This window comes from Crocuta crocuta, unplaced genomic scaffold (assembly GCF_008692635.1).
Source record: "Crocuta crocuta isolate KB4526 unplaced genomic scaffold, BGI_CrCroc_1.0 scaffold193, whole genome shotgun sequence".
NCBI classification, from domain to species: Eukaryota; Metazoa; Chordata; class Mammalia; order Carnivora; family Hyaenidae; genus Crocuta; species Crocuta crocuta.
Genome location: NW_027529624.1, coordinates 7,046,599 through 7,068,047, shown reverse-complemented (window position 1 = coordinate 7,068,047; position 21,449 = coordinate 7,046,599). Strand labels below are relative to the sequence as shown.

Below are 21,449 nucleotides of genomic sequence, written 5' to 3'. Positions count from 1 at the left end.
CCCCCCCCCCCCCCCCCCCCCCCCCCCCGTCCCACTGCCCTGCTCAAGCACTCTCTCAAACAAAAACCCTCCGCCTTGACCTCCCTGGGTGCCATCCACGCGGTCTGGGGACGGATGGCACCCCCCTCTTCTCACCGTCAGGGCTTGGATGGCCTCCCACTCCTGCGGCGACTGGATCTTGTGAGCCAACAGCCGGGTGGCAAGCGGGGGCCTGGGCGGGAGGAACAGCACAAAGGCCCAAAGGGCTGGAGCTGGAGGCGCCCGAGGGGAGGGCCACCACCCCCTGCCCCTGCTGGGACCACAGCCCTGGGTGGCTTAGGTGAGGTAGATGCAAAGGCCCAGCTCCTTCTCCGACTGGAGAGGCTTGGAGGCTGTGGCATGACAGGGCAGGGGTGGGCAGGGAGCAGGAGCCAGGGACCTTCCAAAGGTGTGAGCTCTGCCCCTTGGCCAAGAACCGCGAGCTGGGGAGGGGACCATGGCCTTCAAGGGTCCCATGTGGGAGCACAATGTGACACTGAGGGCAGACACAGCCCCCTGGGAATTTCAGGGGCGCAGAACAGTCTGCAGAGAGAGATCAGAGCAGCTTCGCGGCAAAGGCGGTGACAGCGAACACGGACTGGGTGCTTATGATGTACGAGGCAGCCCCTCACATGACGTACGAGGCTGGCCCAGCTGGTGGGGGGACGGGATTCACACCCAAGCAGCCGTGCTCAGGGTCGCATGTGTCGCGCTGTATGCATGGCCTCTGGGTGGGGGGGGGGGTGCGGTGCAGGGAAGGCTGTGTCCCTCCTACTTCACCGCCTGCGGAGCCTGCTAACACATCCGCCCCAAAGCCCTCTGCCAGTCTAGTCCCCGTCTGCACACAGCCCCAAAATGGCCATTTTAGATAAGCACTAATCCTAACGTAGGTGGTTCTCATTCTTCCTGGAGCAAAGGGCCCACTGGCCTCTTCTGGGCCAGGGAGCACATCCTGACAGACCTGGGGCTCAGTGAGGTGTGTGGAATTAAGCCCAGGGCTACTGTTTCCTTTGTGGGGAACCCGAGTCCCCTGGGCCTCAGCTTCTTCACCTGTAAAATGGACTCAGTTAGAGGGCGGCCCACAGGCGGTACCAAGGGCCCACTACCATCATTAATCTGTGATCACATTAGGAACGGAAGTGGAGTCTCAACCCACGGAGGCCTCTGCCCGAGGCCAGGGTCTGCAGTGGGCACGACAGGTGCAGAGGAGACGGTGTTGGGGAGCTGAGCGCAAGGCGGGGCCACCTACCCCTCAAAGTCCTCGGTGAGCTGTTCGCAGAAGCCGTTGATGCTGGCCCAGTTCAGCTCCTTGTTCAGGGGGCTTGTGGCTCTGTCTGTAGGAGAGAGAGGCCATGGCGGCCTGGTGAAGGGGTCCCTGCCTCTCCCACTCCCTCCTCGGGCAGCACTGTTGGTCACTAGGGGGAGCCGGGATGACGGAGCAGGCGAAAAGGCTCCCCTTGACCTCCTGCTCCAATAGCTTCAGGACCTGAGCGGTGACATTTCAGCAGCGTCAAGGGACAGACGAGCTCCTGTCCGCAGGCAGCCCCTCCCTGAATAGCGCCGCTTTTGGAGATGTTGCTCAGGGGCGGTGCCTCCACTCCCTAGTGCGCCCGCCTCTGCAGCTGCACGTCTGTCCACCTACCTGGCTGACCGTCTGTCCACCTACCTGGCCGACCGGACCTCCTCTAGTTCTGCTCCTGAAAAGTATCCCCGCAATGCTCGGGAATTTACACCCAGATCCAGAGGTAAGGGGGGGGAAAGCCACAGTTCCGCTCTCAAGGAGCCGTGTGGCTGGGAAGTGAGCCAAGGGAAGCTAGGTTCGCCACACAGGGTGACAGAGAGAGGCAAAGGAGCCACGAGCAGGGGGGGTGGGGGTGGGCACGGGGGACACAGCTGGGCCTGGGGCCAGGAAGGCTGCCCAGAAGAGGCACCACGAGAGCGGGAGCTCACAAGGCTGGGGAAGGCATGCCAAGGACCAGCAACGGGGCCACATGTGAGGAGGAGGGACGCGGATGACTGAGCGCAGGGCAGAGCGTGGAGGACCTTGGAAGGAGCGAGGCTCAGGTATCACCTCCTCCGCGAAGTCTTCCCTAACTCTGGCCCCCGCCCAGGGTGGCGGTGCTGGATCAGCTCTCTCTTCTTTGTCCCCCAGCTCTGACCTTGAGCGTGGGCCCCAGGCTGCTGTGGCACCACCTCCCGGCCTCTGGTGCACACGCCCATTTCTCCTTGGCAAATAAATGAATGAAGGGGGGCTCAGCAACCGGCAGGGGGGCTCAGCATGTGGGGGAGTCTGAGTCCAGGAGGGGGTAGTGGCCGGCAAAGGGCTAAGGGGTCTACAGGAGCAGGCAATAAATAAGCCCGGACAGTCACCTCCCTGACACCCAAAGCTGGGTGAAAAAACAATCGGTAGGTCACGGAACTTCCCTGAACCTGTTTCCCCACGTGTAAAGCTAGAGCGAAAGGCAGACTGATTTAGATGACAAAATACGCAAGGNGGGGTCAGTTCTTCACCACCTCCCCAGAGCAGGTCTCTGAGCTTTGCCCTGATATCTGGCCGGTTCTGCCTCAAGCCTGCTACTGAGCAGGGGGTGTGGAGGGAACAGAGCCTACGAGAGTGGACAGAGAGGGAGCTGCGGACCAGAGGAGGCTGGGACCCAACGTGTGCCGCCTGCCTACGGTGCTCCTACACCGTGGAGGGAGGCCCCGAGCCCCGGGATCCCAGTGCCTGGCAGCCATTTAGCCAATTCATATTGACTCATAAACATTCTGAGTGCTGGGGCCACGGAAGTGAACAAGGCCAAACCCCCGCCCTCCGGGAGCTCGTAGTCCCGGCAAAAGAAACACTGACTCCTCGGATAAGCACACACACGCACTCCATACCGTGTACTCCTGTGAAGTGCCATAAAGAAAATCAAAGCAAGGAGGGGGTGCCTGGGGGCTCAGTTGGTTAAGCGTCCGACTTCGGCTCAGGTCATGATCTCACGGTTCGTGGGTTGGAGCCCCGCGTCGGACTCTGTGCTGACAGCTAGCTCAGAGCCTGGAGCCTGATTCGGATTCTGTGTCTCTCTCTCTCTCTGACCCTCCCCATGCTTGCACTCTGTCTTTCTCTCTCAGAAATAAATAAAACATTAAAAACAATTTTTTTAAATTAAAAAAAAGGAAAATCAAAGCAAGAAGGTATAGAAAGTGTTTTGGGGGTCGGGGGGGGGCGCTTCTCTCTCTGGAAGAGCTCTCATAGGAGGTACAGCTGAGCAGAGATCTGAATGAAGCATTTTCTTTCTGGAAAGAAGTCTCTGTTCCAGGAGCACTGCAAAGCCCTCCAGTCCCTGGGAGAAAGGAAGCCCCTGTTGATCACCCAGGGATAACTGTCACCCCCCCACCAAGGGAAAGCGGGGCTGTCTACTGGGTCTCCCAGCCCCCTGGCACGGCCAGAAGCTGGGGGAACACCAGTCTGGAGTCAGAAAGAGAGAATAGGGTTAGGTCTTGCCCTCTCCATGACATCTGACCTTGGGGGGGGGGAACCCTAAAACAGGAAGTCTTTTAAAAATGTCAGACACATGAGTCTGAGTGATGATAGAGAAGCTAGTTCTAGAAACTGTCCTGAGTCAGAAGCCAGGGAGGAAGAGGCAGTGGCATCATGAGGCATCAGCTTTCTCCCTTGCGTCTGGCTCAAAGTAGGAGCCAATGGGTCCATGGAGAGCCGACCAACCTCTCTGGCCTGGGCCCCCAACCCCCAGCCATCTTAACCTCTACCGGGGAGGGGTTGGGGGAGCACTTTCCCTGAGAGGCAGTAAGGGAGAACGCCCAGAGAGGGCAAGGGGGAAGTGTTTCTCAATAGGGCATGACTGTACCCTGTCACTACATGGTGGTGACAATATCGTCATTCACCTACCAAAAGCTACTCTTTACCTCCAACTACTGCAAGAGAAGCGCTTACAGTGCTGCTGGGGCCCAAAGGGGAAGAAAGAGGGAAATCGATCCTGGCCTCAGTCTATCAGAGTCCAGCCTCCTGCCAAACCCAGGTGTCCTGATGCCTATGTCTCAGATCAGGCTCATTTTGGACTCTCGGAAAATCCCATTTTTGCTAAACGTGAGACGGTTTTGTGTCACCCTCAGCTCAAGTCCTGAGATACGCCGGACCTGTCAGCCAGGTCCTCCCTAGTTGCTGCTGAAACCTGGGCACTTACGGCGTTCTGGAACAGTCTCAATGGCCACGCAGTGCCTCCTGTCCATGCCCTCCCCCCAGAACTGGCCAGACGGATTCTGAAACATGCCTGGAAATGGTGTTTCTGGGGCCAACCTCAGGATTCAATTCTGCTCAGGCCTGGTTCAAAAAGGGCTGCCCATGACCCCAAATCACCCTGCGCAGCTCCCTGGGGATGCTGGGGGCCCAGGGGCTGAGCTGAAGGTAGATTGAGATCTCCCTGAGGCCCTGGCAGAGACGGGGCCCAAGGAAAGACTTGGGAGGGCGCTGTCACTAGCCCAGGGGAGTCCAGTAGGAAAGCTGAGAGCCAAGAAGCGCCATCAGCAGTGTGGGACAGGGAGGTCAGGTGGAGGGTATGGGGACTCAGAAGCCTGAGTAATAGGAACCCGTGCCTGAGGAGTCACAGAGAAAGAGGTTCAGGGGCCTTTGGAAGAAGGTCAGCAAAAGAGCTGGGAAGAGTCTTGGGTGGAGGTACAGAATCGGAAGGGCTGGGCTGAGGCTGGTGACAGAGACCTTGATGTTACTTCTGTAGTCTCAGATGGGACCCTGTCAAGCTTAGAAGGTTTGAGGGTTTCTCACTGTGTGACCAGAGCTTGGAGGATCAGATGGGCCAGTGAGTCCTCCCTTCCTGGGCAAGGAAACGAGCGAAATCTGAGAGAAGCTGCAGACGTAGGAAACGGACAGGAGGGAATCACGCCATGCAGAGCCTGAGTTGGACGATCTGGGGCCCACGGAGTAGGATCCCTCCCGCCTGGGGCTGAGGCGCAGCGCCGGGGGCCGCTGGCTTGCTCCCTCCCGGGCCCCAGAGAATGGTCCGCTCCCCAGTGGAGAAGTGTGGGCCTCAGGGCTTTGAGGACCAGAGTCCCCGTCCCGGGGCTTCTAGAGGCAGAAGCGGGCGCAGCTCACACGTCCCCAAGGGTCGCGGCCCAAGGATCGGAGAAGTGGGCGGCGCCCAATCCCACCGTGGGGTCTATGCAGCTGGCGGGGTCTTCCTTCGCCCCAGGGTCGGAGGGACGGACTCGGGGCGCCGCCTCTCCTGGGTCGGAGGCGGAGCGTGGGGAGGGGGCGCCGCGTCCCCCGCCCCCGCCGGGAAGGGGCCCGCCTTGCGCCCCCGGTTCCGGTTCCGGTCCGGCCCGCGCCCCTCCCGGACACTCACTGATTCGCGCCTCCAGAGTCTCCGGCTCCATCGCGGGCTCCATCCGCCACAGGCCCCCAGCCTCGGCACCGCCCCCCGCCCCCCGCCGCTCTCGCGGGACCTCCTCGGCACCGCCCTCCGCCGATTAAAGGGGCAACGTTCGCCCTGACGCGCGGGAGCCGCGCTGGGGAGCGCTCGGCACCATAGAGACTCGTACGACCTCGCCTAGAGCGTCACCTGCTCGCCTAACTCCTCCCCCTCGGTGGTGTCTACGACGCGGGCGGGACCCACCGCCTGCCTTCCCGTTCACGGCGCTCAGGCGAGAGAGGAAGCGGAGGGAGTGGGGGCTGAGAGCTGCACCATGGTAACCCCACGGGACGCTGGAGCTCGTTCTGCGTCACGAAAATGCCCGTGACCGCTTCCGGAAGAATGCTCGGCGGCCATGTTTCTGAGGGGCTCTGGGGTCACTTCCGGAACCCTGAGCGCGTACTTCCGGTTAGACGGAAAGTGGGAGGGTCCCTTAAAAGGGCAATGTCGTACGTTGGCTGGTGTGAAAGTAAAAGTTTGTTGAGTGATTACGATGTTCCAGGCGTTGTTCTAAGCACTTTTTATGCGCTAATGTATCGACTCCCCACAACAAACCTACGAGCCAGATAGTTTGAGGTCACACAAGTGGCAGAACCTAAACCCCGTGCTATCTCTGCATTCACTCTGCGATCGTGTAACGGCCACTACATGTACTTTGCTCTGTGACGGCGCTGGAAGAGAAAGGCAAGGCGGGATCTTCATTACAGTGTGATAGGGGAGGCCTATGCGGTGGAAGGGGTCCCCGACTCCAGACTGGAGTTGAGGGGGAGGAGGGATGAGGGAGGGGCTCTTGCCTGAGAACATTTCCCAGCGGTGACGTGTAGCTGAAAGACAGACGCAGTTCTCCGTAAACTAGGTGCGAAAAGAGATTTCAGGTGGACGTTTCAGGGTTCAAAGGGTTGGGAGAATGCGATAAATTTAGAGAATTCAGAGTATTTCGGTAGGGCTCCAGAGAATGTTGGCCTGGAATTAGGCCGGGGCAAGATCATGCAGGTCTGTGTTTAGATTTTTTTTCTGTGGGCTATGTTGACGTCCTTGAAGAGTTTCATGGGTGGCGACCGTCACGTTTGTGTTTTAGAGCTGCCCAGGCAGCAACAGTGGGGATCTGAAATCAGGGAAGGCCGAATGGACAGACTTCCTAGCCTCGGTGTCTTTTCTTCTGCCGTTTGTGCCTCCATCAAAAACCTCCCTCATCTGACTCTCCTATCCGTGTGCCCGGGATCGCCAGGTGACGTCACTCCCAGGCGGAGTCGGTCCCCGGCTCACCTGGGTCCGTTGCAGTCTATCGCCCCCTAGCGGTCCTCTGGCGCCACCAACTCCCCCCATACGGTTAAAGCGACAAAAGACTGGGAAATCTGGTGAAGCCGGTTCAGCTCGGTTATCGCCTGGGTGAACGACCTCGAGTCACCTTGCCCCACTGCAGTGACCTCATCTGGGAGATGAGGGGTTTGTGCTGAGTCAGTGTTTCCCCTAAACTCATCATTCAGCCCACTCAGATGCTTTTCTAAAATTCTCTCCCGCAGGCCATTAAAATTATACAGGAAAATGCATGTTTATTGCAGTCCTCAATAAAAGCTGTAACGTAATGTGTACTTAGATCTCTTTCTGTTTGTTTTTTTTATTACAGGAAAAGTTACCCCAAAAAAGGCAACTGTATGTGCTGCATCAATTCAGAGGCACGTGCACGTTGTCAGGAATCACTTTTTAAAGATACCATAGATTTGACCTAGATGCAAATTCTGACTTCACTGCTTTCCAAGCTGTATGACTTTGGACAAATCACTTCACTTCTCTAGATCTCAGGCTTCTCCACTGAAACGTGGTGAGAATTCAAAGAAATTGTGTCTGCCAAGTGAACCCCCCAAGGCATGCCCCCCACCCACTTTCCTTGCTGATCCTTTCTCCCTAGTACTCATGTTTATTATATATTTTCTTTTTGTCATTGTGGTTTTTTGGGCTCTCTTCCCCGTCAGAATGTAAGCTCTACGAGAGCAAGGAATTTCATCGGTTTGGTTCACTGATGGATCTCCAAAGCTTAAAAGAATTGCTGGCACACAATAGGTGTTCCAGAGATATGTACTGAATAAATGAATGAGTAGAAACTATTATTCATAAATTTTATGAATGGGGGGTGGTGCAGGAATGTGCCCCACATTGCAAAGTACATGTGTGGGAGGTGGTGGAGGGAGCTGGGCTGTGCTCTTAAGGAAAGCTCTAGGCTGTATGGCAGGGGATCCCAAAGAACAGGGCTAGGTGAGGGAGACCCGGGAGCTGTGGCCAGTGCAGACAAGATCTGGATGAGACTGGGGGCCGTAGCAGGAGGTGCAGGAGGAAGAGAACCTGAGAGTGGTGAAAAGAAGGGGAACCAGCACAGGAGACAGGGAACGCAGGAATTCGGCCTTTGGAAGCAGTTTCCATCTCCCAGTCTTGCTCTGGGTGCCTTGGGAGCCCTGGTGGGGGTGGGNACAAGTAAGGCCAGCGCTCCTTGAAGCACCTGTAATTAACTAACACGTGCTGACCTCCAAGGGCTTCATGCCTCCTCCCCTTCCCAGGAAAACCCTCCAACTCCTGAAACCCCCTTTCCGGCTGGCCTCTGGGGGCGGGGGCACAAAAAGCCACAGGTGTCGTGGTGTCCCATGATCCTGACACAGACCTCAGACCTGGGTATCATTCTCCCTGTTTTACAGAGGAGATTTCTGAGGCCCTGTGTATGGACACGGCTGGCCAATGTCCCCACACAGCCTTCATCACAAGAGCCTACCTAAGTCTGAGTCCTTGCCTTCGAAGGACAGAAAACACAAAGGCAAACAAAATACGGTGAATCAATTATAAAAGTCCCGAAAGGGGCTGATGTGAGGAGTGGAGGCCTTCGAAGGACAGAAAACACAAAGGCAAACAAAATATGGTGAATCAATTATAAAAGTTCCGAAAGGGGCTGATGTGAGGAGGTGGTAGGGAGTAGTGGAGGTCGTGAGTGGAGTGGCCAGGCTGACCTTGCTGATGAGTTCACATTTTAGCTGAGAAGGACCTAGCCATAGGACAGGTGTCCAAGCCAAGAGAATAGTAAGTGCAAAGGTCCTGAGGTCTGACAGCTAAGCACACCAGAGTCAGAATTTGAACCGAGGCTTGAGTCTCTGCACCCAAAGTCTGTGCTTGGGTCCAGGAACCATGATTCTAGGTCCTACTGCTGACTGAGGAGACAGGAGGCATTAGAAAGTTGACAGGGTGCATGCCACATGTGCATTCAATCTCGTATGTACATGCACAGGGACAAGGGATAGGGGCTCAGAATTTCTGAATCAGTCCTAGGCCACATGGTATAAGGATGATTATTGCACTGATGTATTAATGTACATAAATGAAAAACCTCATAAAGTATTAAAATTCAGCCCTGTTTCCCCATACGTTTAACAAATTATCTTTAGGGGCGCCTGGGTGGCTCAGTCGGTTGAGCGTCCGACTTCGGCTCAGGTCATGATCTCACGGTTCGTGGGTTCGAGGCCCGCGTCGGGCTCCATGCTGACAGCTAGTTCGGAGCCTGGAGCCTGCTTTGGATTCTGTATCTCTCTCTCTCTCTGACCCTCCCCTGCTCACGCTGCCTCTCTCTCTCTCTCTCTCAGAAATAAATAAAACATTTTTAAAAAATTTAAAAAAATAACAAATTATCTTTATTAAAAAGAATGACCTTTTAGGTGGAAAGAAAGATAAATTCAGTGCAATTATAAAGCCTATATTACGGAAAATGATCTCATTGGCTGTTTGCGAGTAAAGCTTTCCCGGAAAATCTGGATTGCCTGAAACAATAGGTCGGTAAACACAAGATGTAGTTCATGGGGGACTGGGGCGTTTCTAGTGTGTAGAGGGAGAGGACTGAGGCCACCAGGGCAAGGAGCTTGTTCATTGAACTTCGCCACGTCCTGGGGGGTTGGGCAGAGGAGGAACGTCCCCTATGCGACAGTTTGTCTCACTGTCTTTGCTTTGATTCCGTGACAAAGAATGATAATTTGTTACTGGTTATTGACTCACCCGCTGTGTATCATGGCTTTTACATGTCTCTCTAATATCTTTGAGGTGGGGATTAGTCTCCCCATTTTGCAGAGGAGGAAACTGAGGTCCAGAGAGGTTAAAGGAAAACCTTGACTGAAGCAGCAAAAGTTAGTGGGGCGCTCAGACGCCAGGACCAACTTCTGTTTGCTGTCTTTCTTTTTTTTTTAATGTTTATTTATTTTTGAGAGAGAGAGAGAGAGAGCGAGCAGGGGAGGGGCAGAGAGACAGAGAGGGAGACCCAGAATCTGAAGCAGGTTCTGGGCTCGGAGCTGTCAGCACAGAGCCCAATGCGGGGCTCGAACCCATGGACTGTGAGATCATGATTTGAGCCGAAGTCGGATGCTTGACTGACTGAGTCACCCAGGCGCCCCTCTGCTGACTTTCTGCTGTGTCAAAATCCCCTGGGGAGCTGATGAAGAACACAGGCTTCTGGAAAACCTTGTACTCAGCATGGACTCGCTGGGGGTGGCGGCCCAGGAATTCGCAGCCCAGAAGGAGCTTTACCCTGCGAGCAGTCCATCCCTGCTCCCTGAGCCCTCCTGCACCCTGCCCGCTCTGGATCCCCAAGGCCCCCAGATCTGAGATGGGTACACCTGGTGTCACACAGACTCACCCCCAAGGTCTGGCCACACGGTGTGGCCCACCTCTGCAGCATAGTGGGACCCTGGTTGCTGGCCTCCCTCTGCCCTGGCTCGTGGCAGCATCAACCTTTCCCTGCTCTGGTTCTCAGATGCACCAAGTGAAGTCACACTTTCCAGTGACTAAACTGTGTGCCAACCTGGTGGTAGGGAGGAGGAAAAGGCTGGGGAATGAAGAGTCTGAGCAATCCCCCTTTCCCCCAACATCGCTTTCCAGTGGGTTGGAAGATCTGGTTTACAGGGGTGTGGCCACAGATGCCGACACTGTGAGCCTCCCCCTACTGGCTGGGAGGAAACTGCAGGATTCGCCTGTTGGAAGGCAACATGCAAATACGGCTCTTTGCTGACTGCTGACGGACAGAGGCTTAGCGTTCATCGATGTGCCCCTGTGCAACTTACATGCTACTAAACCGATAAACCCAGCCACGAACACTAGAATTTCAAATGAGGTGACGCCAGAAGGTCAATGCGCCAGGGAGCTCATGAGCCCTCACTGTCAACATCTTGTAGGGGTCCATTCTAAGTGCTGCCAGGGAGAGCAAGGACAGTTATCCTGGTGATGAGCTGAGGGATACGAGAGAAGAGGTGCCGAGAGCCAGAAACTAAAGGAGGAGCAGGAATTCCTTCCCCAAGAGAAGACTGAATGTGGGAAGTACGACTTGGCTGGAGGGAAGGGTGTGCAGGGCAGGAGAGAGCAGAGAGCCGTGTGACTTTGGGCAAGTCACTTCACCCACTCGAGTCCTGGTTGGTGGAGGACTACAGATGACGTGTACCACAGCCAGCGTACAGTAGGCACTCAATACATGCTAAATTAATGAAAGCTCTAAATGGTAACTACTGCCTGTGACATCGGGGGAGGCCCTCAGGTCTGTTTTCTAGGTTGAGGGTTTGGGTCCTATCCGTTTGTCTTTCGTTTCTCCCAAAGCTTGTGCTTCTGGTGTCTGTCTTCACCTCTCCCTCCCGAGCTTTGCACACCCGGATTTTTGTCTCCCTGCCGGAAACGGACTCCAAGTACAGCAGGAAAGGCCTGGATCGGCTCCAAGACAGGACTTCCTTGTCTTTCTGTTGGAGACGCAGCTGCTGGGAGGAGGGGGGCACATTTCCCACAGAGAGAATTCTGGAGCTGGAAGAAAAATTTCTGAGATCATTATCTAATCCAGGCTTTTTCTTTTCTTTTCGGACAGATACCCAATGTAAGCAATGCACATTACATCAGGACAAGGTGAACTCAAGTTTTATGGAGCCTGAAGTTTATAAAAATGTGGAGACCTCATTAAAATAAAAGAATATAAAATTAGGCATTCATTGAGAGTGAAGAAACAAATTCCTATAAATTACAAACTTTATTTTTTTTAATGTTTTATTTATTTCTAGGAGAGAGAGAGACAGCATGAGCAGGGGAGGGTCAGAGAGAGAGGGAGTCACAGACTCTGAAACAGGCTCCAGGCTCTGAGCTGGTAGTTAGCACAGAGCCCGACTCGGGGCTCGAACCCACGAACCCCGAGATCATGACCTAAGCGAAAGTCAGATGCTTAACCGACTAAGACACCCAGGCGCCCCTAAATTACAAACTTTAAAAAGCTGACAAATACCATAATCATAAAATCAGTACAATAAGAACTTTTTACTTAACGACCTGACATTCCATGTAATACTTTTTTTTTTTCTTTTCTACAATTTGGGCTGTAGGCTCTTCAGAGATCAGTGACTTGATTATATTTTCTATAAGGAGAAAGAAAAGTCTTCCAGGATGTTTGATGAAAAAGTTTTTTATTTTATTATGTTAGAAAAGTCTTTCCCAGCTTTATAATCTGTTATTGATAATGTCACATAAATCTTAAAGTTTTTTAAATAAAAAAAATTTTTTTAAGTTAATTTCTGAGAGTGCAAGTGGGGGAGGGGCAAAGAGGGGGACAGAGGGTCTGAAGCAGGCTCTGCGCTGACAGCGACAAGCCCAATGTGGGGCTTGAACCCAAGAACCCTGAGATCATGACCAGAGCTGAAGTCAGATGCTCCACTGACTGAGCCACCCAAGCGCCCCAAAACAATTTTTTTAAAATTTTTAATTTTTAATTTATTTCCNCTGAGCTACCCAGGCACCCCCTAAACAGTTTTTTAAAAGAAATCTCTAGGGGCTCCTGGGTGGCTCAGTCGATCAAGGGTCCGACTGTGGCTCAGGTCATGACCTCATGGCTCGTGAGTTCGAGCCCTGCATCGGACTCTGTGGTGACAGCTCAGAGCCTGGAGCCTGCTTCCGACTCTGTGCCTCCTGCTTTCTCTTTCTCTGCCTCTGCCCCGCTCACACTCTGTCTCTCTCTCCTTCAAAAATAAAGAAACATTAAAAATTTAAAAAAAGTGAGGCGCCTGGGTGGCTTAGTCGGTTAAGCGTCCGACTTTTGCTTAGGTCATGATATCGCGGTTCGTGGGTTCGAGCCCTGCCTCGGGCTCTGTGCTGACTGCCAGCTGGAGCCTGTTTCAGAGTCTGTGTCTCCCTCTCTCTGACCCTCCCCTGCTCATGCTGTCTCTCTCTCTCTCCTAGAAATAAATAAAAATATAAAAAAAATTTTTTTAAAAAGTAATGTCTACACCCAGTGTGGGGCTCGAACTCCCATCTCCGAGATCAAGAGCCGTATGCTCTACCGACTAAGCCAGCCAGCCACCCCCGATCTTAAATTTTCAATATTGTCACATTTGGGGAAGCCAAACTGTGTTGTTTCATCAGCAGCTGCAAGATTTTGTCAGAACGAAATGTGTTTTATGCTGAGACACAGTCCCACGTGTCCTGGTAGAGAAAACGTGCGCCCCGATGCACAGATGCGCCTGCTGTTTGTGCTGCCGCTGCAGGCTTGTGCCCTGCAACAGGCGGTCACATCGATTCTGCTGTGCAGGGTTCCTCGCAAAGAAGAGCACAGCGTGCGGTGCCTTTACGGTTGCACGTGCTGTGCCACCGACGGTCTTCCCAGCGGTGCCGAGTTCTCCTGTAACCACGCATCAGAGGGGACTGGATCCACCCCTTGTAATTGCACACGGCTGAGAATCGGAAGGGGTTTCCATACACTGGCTTCTGGCTCTGTCCACGGCAGACCCGGGTTCTACTCCACTGTCCGCATTCTTCCCATGCCGGGGCCGAGGGTTTACATCGCGGTGAGGTACTGATGTGACCTCTTTCCCTGCACCTTTATGTCAGGACACCTGCTGAATCAGGAGAGTGGGTATGGGGGATGAGGGTATTTCTGGAAACCGCTGTCTACACTGGGACAGCTAGCAATCACCGAACTATTCCCGGAAGTGACTGTGAGCATTATCATTGCCTGGCTGGCTCAGCAGGTGGAGCATGCGATTCTTGATCTCGGGGGTTGTAAGTTCAAGCCCCATGTTGGGTGTAGCGATTACTTAAAAACAAAATCTTCAAAAAGAAAGATAATTATAACCCACTAAAACTCAGACTAAATGCATGTCCAAATTGGCTCCCCGTTAGTTGGACCTCAAATTAGACCCGGCCTTTAAAAAGAAAAAAGTGGGGGTGCTTGGGTGGCTCAGTCAGTTAAGCGTCCGACTTCGGCTCAGGTCATGATCTCAATGGTTCGTGGGTTCGAGCCCTGCGTCAGGCTCTGTGCTGACAGCTCAGAATCTGGAACCTGGTTCGGATTCTGTGTCTCCCTCTCTTTCTGCCCCTCCTCTGCTCACACTCTGTCTCTTTCATAAATAAATAAAGGTCGAAAAAAAGTAAAAAGAAACCAAAAAAAGTATTTTAGTTATATAGAACCATATCCAAGATATATTGTTAAGAGAATAAAACCAAAGTGTGGGACAGTATGTATGGCCTCTACCTGAGAGGCATGGAAAATATCTCTGGAAGGAAGCGGGAGAACGGTATTCTCCGGGTGGCTGTGGGGACTTTGATAGGAAGACTTGCTTTTTCCTGCACAACTCTTTCAAGCTCTATGAAGTATCTTATTTGTTTATTTTTATTTTTGAGAGAGAGAGAGAAAATGCACAAATGGGGGAGAGAAGAGGGAGAGGGAGAGAGAGAGAATCTTAAGCGGGTTTCACCCTGAGCGTGGAGCCTAATTCGGGGCTCAATCTCAGGACCAAAATCAAGAGTCGGATGCTTAAGCGACTGAGCTACCTGGGCGCCCCTATGAAGTATTTTTTAAATCACACGCATGTCTTAATTTTTCATTTTTCTGAGATGGATGCTTAGCAATTGACAAGCTATTTTTCTTGATAATTAAAAAAGTTTTTTAATGTTTATTTTTGAGAGAGAGGGAGAGACAGAGTGTGAGTGGGGGAGGGGCAGAGAGAGGGGGAGACACAGAATCTGAAGCAGGCTCCAGGCTCTGAGCCGTCAGCACAGAGCTGGACGCGGGCTTGAACCCACAAACCACGAGATCATGACCTGAGCTGAAATTGGATGCTCAGCCGACTGAGCCCTCCAGGCGTCCCTCTGCTGTAACCATTTTTCAGTGCATAATTCAGCAGCAGTAATTACATTCACCATGTTGTGCAATCATCACCGCCTCCGAAACTCTTTTATCTCCCCAAACAGAAACAATGTGCTCATGAGACAAAAACACTCCCCCCCCCCAGCACCTCCCCGGGTAACCTCAAATTTACTTTCTGTCTCTATGAATTTATCTATTGTAGATAGTTCATCAAAGCGGAATCCTACACTATGTAGCTTTTTGTGTCTTCCTTCTTTCACTGAGCATGAAGTGTTCAAGGTCCATCCGCGTCATAGTAGATGTTAGCACTTCACTGCTTTTTAAGGCTGAATAACCCATCCTGTGTGTGCAGACGGTACTTGGTGCACCTGTTAAGGGACGCTGGGTCCTTTCCGTCTCCTGTCTGCTGTGAGCAGCGTTGCTGTGAGCATCAGTGTGCGTGTCTCCGTTCAAGTCCCTGTGGCCCGTCCCCTTCAACTCCACCTAGGAGTGAACTTGTGGGGTTCATACAGCAATTCCACTCTTAGCTTTTTGAGGAGCTGTTTCCCATGATCGCTGCACCCTTTTACATTTCTGTCTGCAATGTATGAGGCTTGAAGCCTTGATTAAATTTTGTTTTTATTTTAGAGAAAAAGTGTGAAAGGAATCCCAAGAAGGTTCCATGCTTAGTGCAGAGCCCGATGGGGGGGAGCTCAATCCCCCCACCCTGGGATCATGACCTGAGCTGAAATCAAGAGTTGGACGCTCAACCGACTGAGTCATCCAGGTGCCCCGAAATCTTGATATTTGAAACCAGTGGGCTATCTGCCTCTTACCAGGAAATGGACAGGCTCTGGTGAGCAATCCCTTATCCTTGTTGGAAATCACCTCCTGGGGCTGGGCTGAGGGTGACCTAGGGCGAGAAGCCTGGGCGGGGGTCTCTAGAAATCTGCAGGGGAGGAGGGCAGGCCCCTGGAATCTCTAGCTGGCAGGTGGGTGGCTGGGGCAGGGAGGAGCGGTGGAGGGAGAAACCCAGACCCAGAGGTCTCCGGATATTGAGCTGGAAGGTGATCAGTCCCAGCCCCTCCTGCGTCAGCTGGGGACACCGAGGGTTGGGGCTGTCCTGTGTTCAGAGGGGACAAGGGCTGTCTGCAGAGTGCCTGCCTTGTGAAGGCCCCTGAGCATCTCGCAGTAAATCTAACGATGTAGGCGAGGGGCCTCACAATGGCCCAGCGCACGGAACACACTCAATCAAATGCCAGCTGTTAGCCATCAATTACAGAATTGTTAGGGCGCCTGGGTGGCTCAGTCGGTTAAGCGGCCGACTTTGGCTCAGGTCATGATCTCACAGTTCGTGGGTTCAAGCCCCGCATTGGATTCTGTGCTGACAGCTCGGAGCCTGGAGCCTGCTTCAGATTCTGTGTGTCCCTCCCTCTCTGTCCCTCCCCTGCTCACACTCTGTCTCTCCCTGTCTCAAAAATAAATAAACATAAAAAAAATTTTTTTAATTATGGAATTGTAAGAGCCGAGCCCCTACGATGTACCAGATCTGTATGTGTAGCCCGTCACGTATGTTCTTTCATTTAGCCCTGCAGCAATCCTGCGAAGTAGAAATCTTTAAAATGACTTCTTTCTTTTTTAAACAATTTTTTTACATTTATTTATTTTTGAGAGACAGAGTGAGACGGAGCATAAGTAGGGGAGGGGCAGAGAGAAGGGGAGATACAGAATCCGAAGCAGGCTCCAGTCTCTGAGCTGTCAGCACAGAGCCCGATGCGGGGCTCGATCCCACGAACCACGAGATCATGACCTGAGCCGAAGTCAGCCGTTTAACCGACTGAGCCACCAGGTGCCCCTAAAATGACTTCTTTCTTAAGAGTGCCTGGCTGGCTCAGGTGGTTAAAGTCCGACTCTTGGTTTCAGCTCACGCCATGATCTCATGAATCATGGGATCGAGCCCCACGTTGGCTTCCACACTGATGGCACGGAGCCCGATTGGGATTCTTTCTTTCCGTCTCTCTCTCTCTGCCCCTTCCCTGCTCATGCTCTTTCTCTTTCTTTCAAAATAAATAAACTAAAAAAAAAAAATAAGTTAAAATAAATTTGCAGGTGAGGAAGCCGAGGCCACCCGACCTGCCCAAGATCCTACAGTAAGAGGCAGGGTCAGGAATTGAGGGTGACGTCATTCCACTGAGGCCCCAGGGCAGGCAACTGTTCTGGACTTGGGACCGCACTCCTCGAGGGTGTCCTCCCTGGTCCCAGCTAGCTCTGTGCTGGCAGCTCGTGGGCCCCTGAGAGCCTTCTGGGAGCTGGACGAAGGCCTGTTACCACTCTGGTTGGTGGGTCTCTGAATGGTGACATTGACCCATAGAAGGATGATGGGGCCCAGGTTCTGTCGTAGAAAAGGAAGTCCCAGTCTCTGAAATGGGTATTTCCCCAAGGACCTCACGGGTCCCTGGAATCCTGCAGCATCTTACGCTGATTCTGGGGTGCAAGGTGGTCATGGGCACGGTGTGGAGCTAATGGGGGACCAAGCCCCGTGCATGTCTGTACCCCACTCCTCTTGTCCCCCTGGTGGGCACAGCATAGATGTGTGACCCGGGGTGCCAAAGGGTCTCCATAAATGCTGACTAAGGGATGGGCACAAAGCCAAGCGTAGCCGTGTGGACGGAGGGATGAATCTGGGCTTCCTGACTCCAGTCTCCTGGAGTCAATAGAAGCTGATAAGGGGGGAGGGGGTCTCACCTCACCATTCTCCTCGCAGGCCAGGATGCTCTTTCTAGTGCCCTGCGTTCAGCCCCTGGAGGCTGCTGGGGTGTAGGAGGCAGCTGACCCTTCTTTTCTTCCACTATTATTGACTTGGGAAGTCACTTCACCTCTCTGAGCCTCAGTTTCCTCATCCATTCAATGGGCATATGTGCTGAGGATAGTTGAGTATCAAATGAAAGAAAAGGCAGAGCTGTTTTTTTCCTTTCTGGTCACGATGCTTTAAGAAGGAGGCTGTGTGTCATGTGGGTTTATCACTCAGTGCAGCCCTGGGGCTTCAAGCACCGCGATCAATACGAGCTTAATGAATATTGGTGTGGAATCAATAGACCACTTTGGACAGAGCGGCTGGGAAGGTGTGTGGGAGGGATTGGGAACCCCGTTTTCTTTCAGAAAGAAGAGCGGCTGAAGTGAGAAGTGAGGGCTGCTCCCCCTGGAGAGAAGGGGGGGCCGGGGGGCCCCAGGCGTCCTTCCAGGGTGGGCATCGTTAAGGTGCGCGAGCAGCTGCTCTGGGTGGCCCCGGGGGCCGATCCGGGACAAGCTGGGAGTGGGATTCCACAGGAAGTGTTGATTCCACAGGAGGGAGGTCTGTCCCGTGGCTTCCGTGGGCTCGAGGTGATCTGCAGGCTGTGGGCAGCGGTGAACTTCCTCTCGTGGGGGAGGGGCTTCCTCTGCTATTTACCACAAGGGGCAGATAAAAGCCCATCCCCCTTCCCTTACAGACACAGATACGCCCATCTGGCCGATAGCGTCCTGCCCTTGAGTTTGCCCGGAGCTCCGGGACCAGGCTGGGAATGCCAGGTTGGGGGTTATAACCCAGACGTTTCTGTCCCCCCGGGAACTCCCCATCAGCTGTGACCAGGAATCCAAGTGTACCAGACTCCATCGTCCACAGGAAGATTGAGTGGCGCTGGGGAGGAGGAGGAATGGGGCTCAGGGCTGGGGTCTCCTCTCCCCCCCAGGAAGGGCACTGCGGGACCATCCACGGGACAGAAACGGTTCAATTTACTTGTTTAATTTCCAGAGAGATTTTCTCTATGGAAGATGTCCCTCTCGCTGCTTATATGAAGCCAAACACAGAACATTCTGGTAAATCCTTCCAGCCCGCTGTGTGCATAGGTGGGTGTGAACCTGAGGAGACGCCCTGGTCCAAAGGGCCTGGGAATATTCTGGGTGTGTGTGTGGGGCGAAGGAGGAGGTGATGGGTCCGTGCATCACGAGATCGGAGCCCTTGCAAATACCCACACTTCTGCTGCCCATCCGCTGCCCAGCCCCCCACCCAGCCAGCCACCCTGTCCCCCACCTTGAGCGGAGACGGGACCATCCTAAGGTCCATCCGAGAGCTGGGGAGCACTTCCAGGTGGGGGGAACAGCAAGGACAAAGGCTCAAGGCTGGGGAATGAGCTTGGGGGGGATTCAAGGGTCAGCCTGGCCAAGGGACAGGTCGGGTGACTCCAGGGCGTGAGGCAGACAGGACCAGATCAGGCGGGCCTCATCGGCCAAGAGGGGAGTTTGGATTTTGTCCTAAATTCCAGAAGAAGCCGCTGGAGGATTTAGAGCAGGAGAGGGGGTGTGTGTCACTTCCACTGATAAAGATTCCAGTGGGTGGGGGAAGGGGTGTGGGGCAAGAGCGAGGAGTTAAGGAGCTCCAGCCGACCCCCTCCTCCCACTTCTCCAAAGTCCTTCCTCCTTCAAGGCCCCTACCCGATTCCAGGGGAATTGGAGGTGGGGGATGACCAAGAGCTTGGTGGACCTAGGCGATCCCGGAGGGGCCGGGCCCAGGTGAGGGGCCGGGCACAGCCAGCCGCTGAGGCTCTGAGTCGAACCACAGAGACTGGCGGTCAGGTTAAATAAGGGAGATCCTTGAGCCAGATGAGGCAAGAGCTCTGTGGAAGTCTCTGGAAGGACAGACGGTCCGCTGGTCAGGGCTGGAGAAGCAAGACTGGACATCTGCTCAGGCAGCCCGAACACCCACGCAGGGCTAATAACTAATATTTAATAACAGCAAACCCTCACTCAACTCTGAACATGGCCCACCGCTCTGTTTAGCGCTCCACATGCATTCTCCCTTAAGGTTCATATGCGCCCCGTGGGGTGTGACAGTTCCCAGTTTACGGAGGGACAGAACTGAAGCCCAGAGAGGTTCCGTGACTTGCCCGAGGTCACACAGCTAGAGAAAAGCCTCCCTGTGTCTGAGGCTAACACATCTGAACAAAGACTGAGGCTAGGAGGGCTTTGATCTATACGGAGACCAGCAAGCGTAGATCATGGGCCCCCAGCTCCATCCGGGGGAGATGGAGCCCCTTACCCGGGGTTGTGAACTTCTGGCTGCCTGGACACAGTACGTCTGGCCGTCACCATGTTCCTGCCCGGGCTTCCCAGGCTCTGGGAGAAGGGACATTGGCTACCCAGGGAGAGCTATCCTCCCGAGGCGCAGGGGAAGGAGTGTGCCAGCCACCATGCATGCTGTTGGGTGCCGCTCACTGCAAATTCATCCAAGCTTCTTTATCCACTTTCCTCCTGGACACTGGGGTCATCAGCACAAGTGGATTTCTCCCAAAGGAAATAAGACATCTGTGTATTTATCTTCTTGGTATCTATTGTGTGCCCACATGCTACATAGGTTAAGTTAAAAAAATTTTTTTAATGTTTATTTATTTTTGAGACACAGAGACAGAGCACGAGCGGGGAAAGGGGAGAGAGAGAGAGGGAGACACAGAATCCGAAGCAGGCTCCAGGCTCCGAGCTGTCAGCACAGAGCCCGATGTGGGGTCCGAACCCACAAACCGTGAGATCATGACCTGAGCCAAAGTCGGACATTCAACTGATGGAGCCACCCAGGCGCCCCAGCATAGGTTAAGGTTTTTAATTAAATTAAAACCATTTTCACAGTCACCCGGTGAAGAGGTGCTATTAGCTCGCTTTCACAGATAAAGAAACTGAGGCTCAGAGTGACCGGCCATGGCGACTCAGCATGTAGGTGACATGGTCAGGACTTGACATTTATCCATCTGATACCAGAAGCTCGGTGCCTCTGTGCCCCTCCCTGCTCCCTCGGTATCCAAAGGAGGACGCTGGAGAGGGGTGAGCGGGGACAGGGTGAGCAGGGAGGGAAGCAGGATGTGCTGGTTTGTTTGTTCTTTAGGAGGAGAAGGACAGGACAGGAGATAGGGATCTCATGGGCCTCGAGACCAAAGTCTCCCAACAGCAGAAGGCCAGTGGGCAATAGTCACCAGAAGCCCAGGGGCTCACTCCTCCACCAGGCACCCAGCACCCTCCAGAGGCTTTCTGAAAGGTTTTGACTTCTTATAAAATCAGAAGAGCGGCGCCTGGGTGGCTCAGTCGGTTAAGCGTCCGATGTCAGCTCAGGTCATGATCTCGCAGTTTGAGGGTTCAAGCCCCGCATCGGGCTCTGTGCTGACAGCTCAGAGCCTGGAGCCTGATTTGGATTCTGTGTCTCTCCTTCTCTCTGCCCCCTCCCCTGCTCATGCTCTGTCTCTCTCTGTTTCTCAATAATGAATAAATGTTAAAAAATTAAAAAATAAATAAAATTGGGAGAAAATGAACTTTGAGGTAGAAAAAAGTGTAGGGTGTTTTGGTTTTGGTTTTGATTGAGGTATAATTGGCATATCATATTATATTAGCATCAGACATGCAATGTAATGATTTGATATTTGTGTATGTTGAGAAATGCCCACGATGGTTAAGTCCATCCATTGCTGTGCAAAGTTGCACAATTTCTTTCTTTCTTTTAATAATTTAGTTCTCAGGTTTTTTTTTATTTTTTAAAAGTTTATTTATTTTTGAGACAGAGAGAGACAAATAAAAGTTTATTTGTTTTTGAGGGCAGAGAGAGAGGGAGACATAGAATCCAGAGCAGGCTCCAGTCTCCGAGCTGTCAGCACAGAGCCTGACACGGGGCTCAAACCCACAAACTGTGAGATCATGACCTGAGCTGAATTCGAACGCTCAACCGACTAAGCCCCCATAGGCGCCCCTCTTTCATTTTCCTTGTATGATGACTTTTAAGATCTACTCTGTTAGCAGCTTTCAAATACACAAGAATATTATTAAATATGGTCACCATGCTATACCGCCCATAACTTATTTATCTTATAACTGAAAGTTCA

The 21,449-nt window shown here is 53.1% G+C and overlaps 1 protein-coding gene across 2 annotated transcripts in view; it reads right to left on the bottom strand.

Annotated features, from left to right (window-relative positions):
• GGA1 (golgi associated, gamma adaptin ear containing, ARF binding protein 1) overlaps positions 1–5,716 on the bottom strand; it is a 20,250-nt gene extending 14,534 nt beyond the window's left edge. Inside the window, exons 1-3 of one of the 2 annotated variants that reach the window (XM_077762087.1) lie at positions 5,649–5,716; positions 1,268–1,352; positions 136–211 (exon numbers count right to left, since the gene is read on the bottom strand). Coding sequence is in view for 1 of the 2 variants with exons in the window: in XM_077762086.1 (XP_077618212.1) it covers positions 136–211; positions 1,268–1,352; positions 5,379–5,421 (204 nt within the window). In the remaining variant the exon portion in view is untranslated. Of the gene's footprint in view, positions 1–135; positions 212–1,267; positions 1,353–5,378; positions 5,491–5,648 lie in introns of those variants that run through there. The other variant, XM_077762086.1, reaches the window with a different exon arrangement.
• Between the last annotated feature and the right edge of the window lie 15,733 nt (positions 5,717–21,449).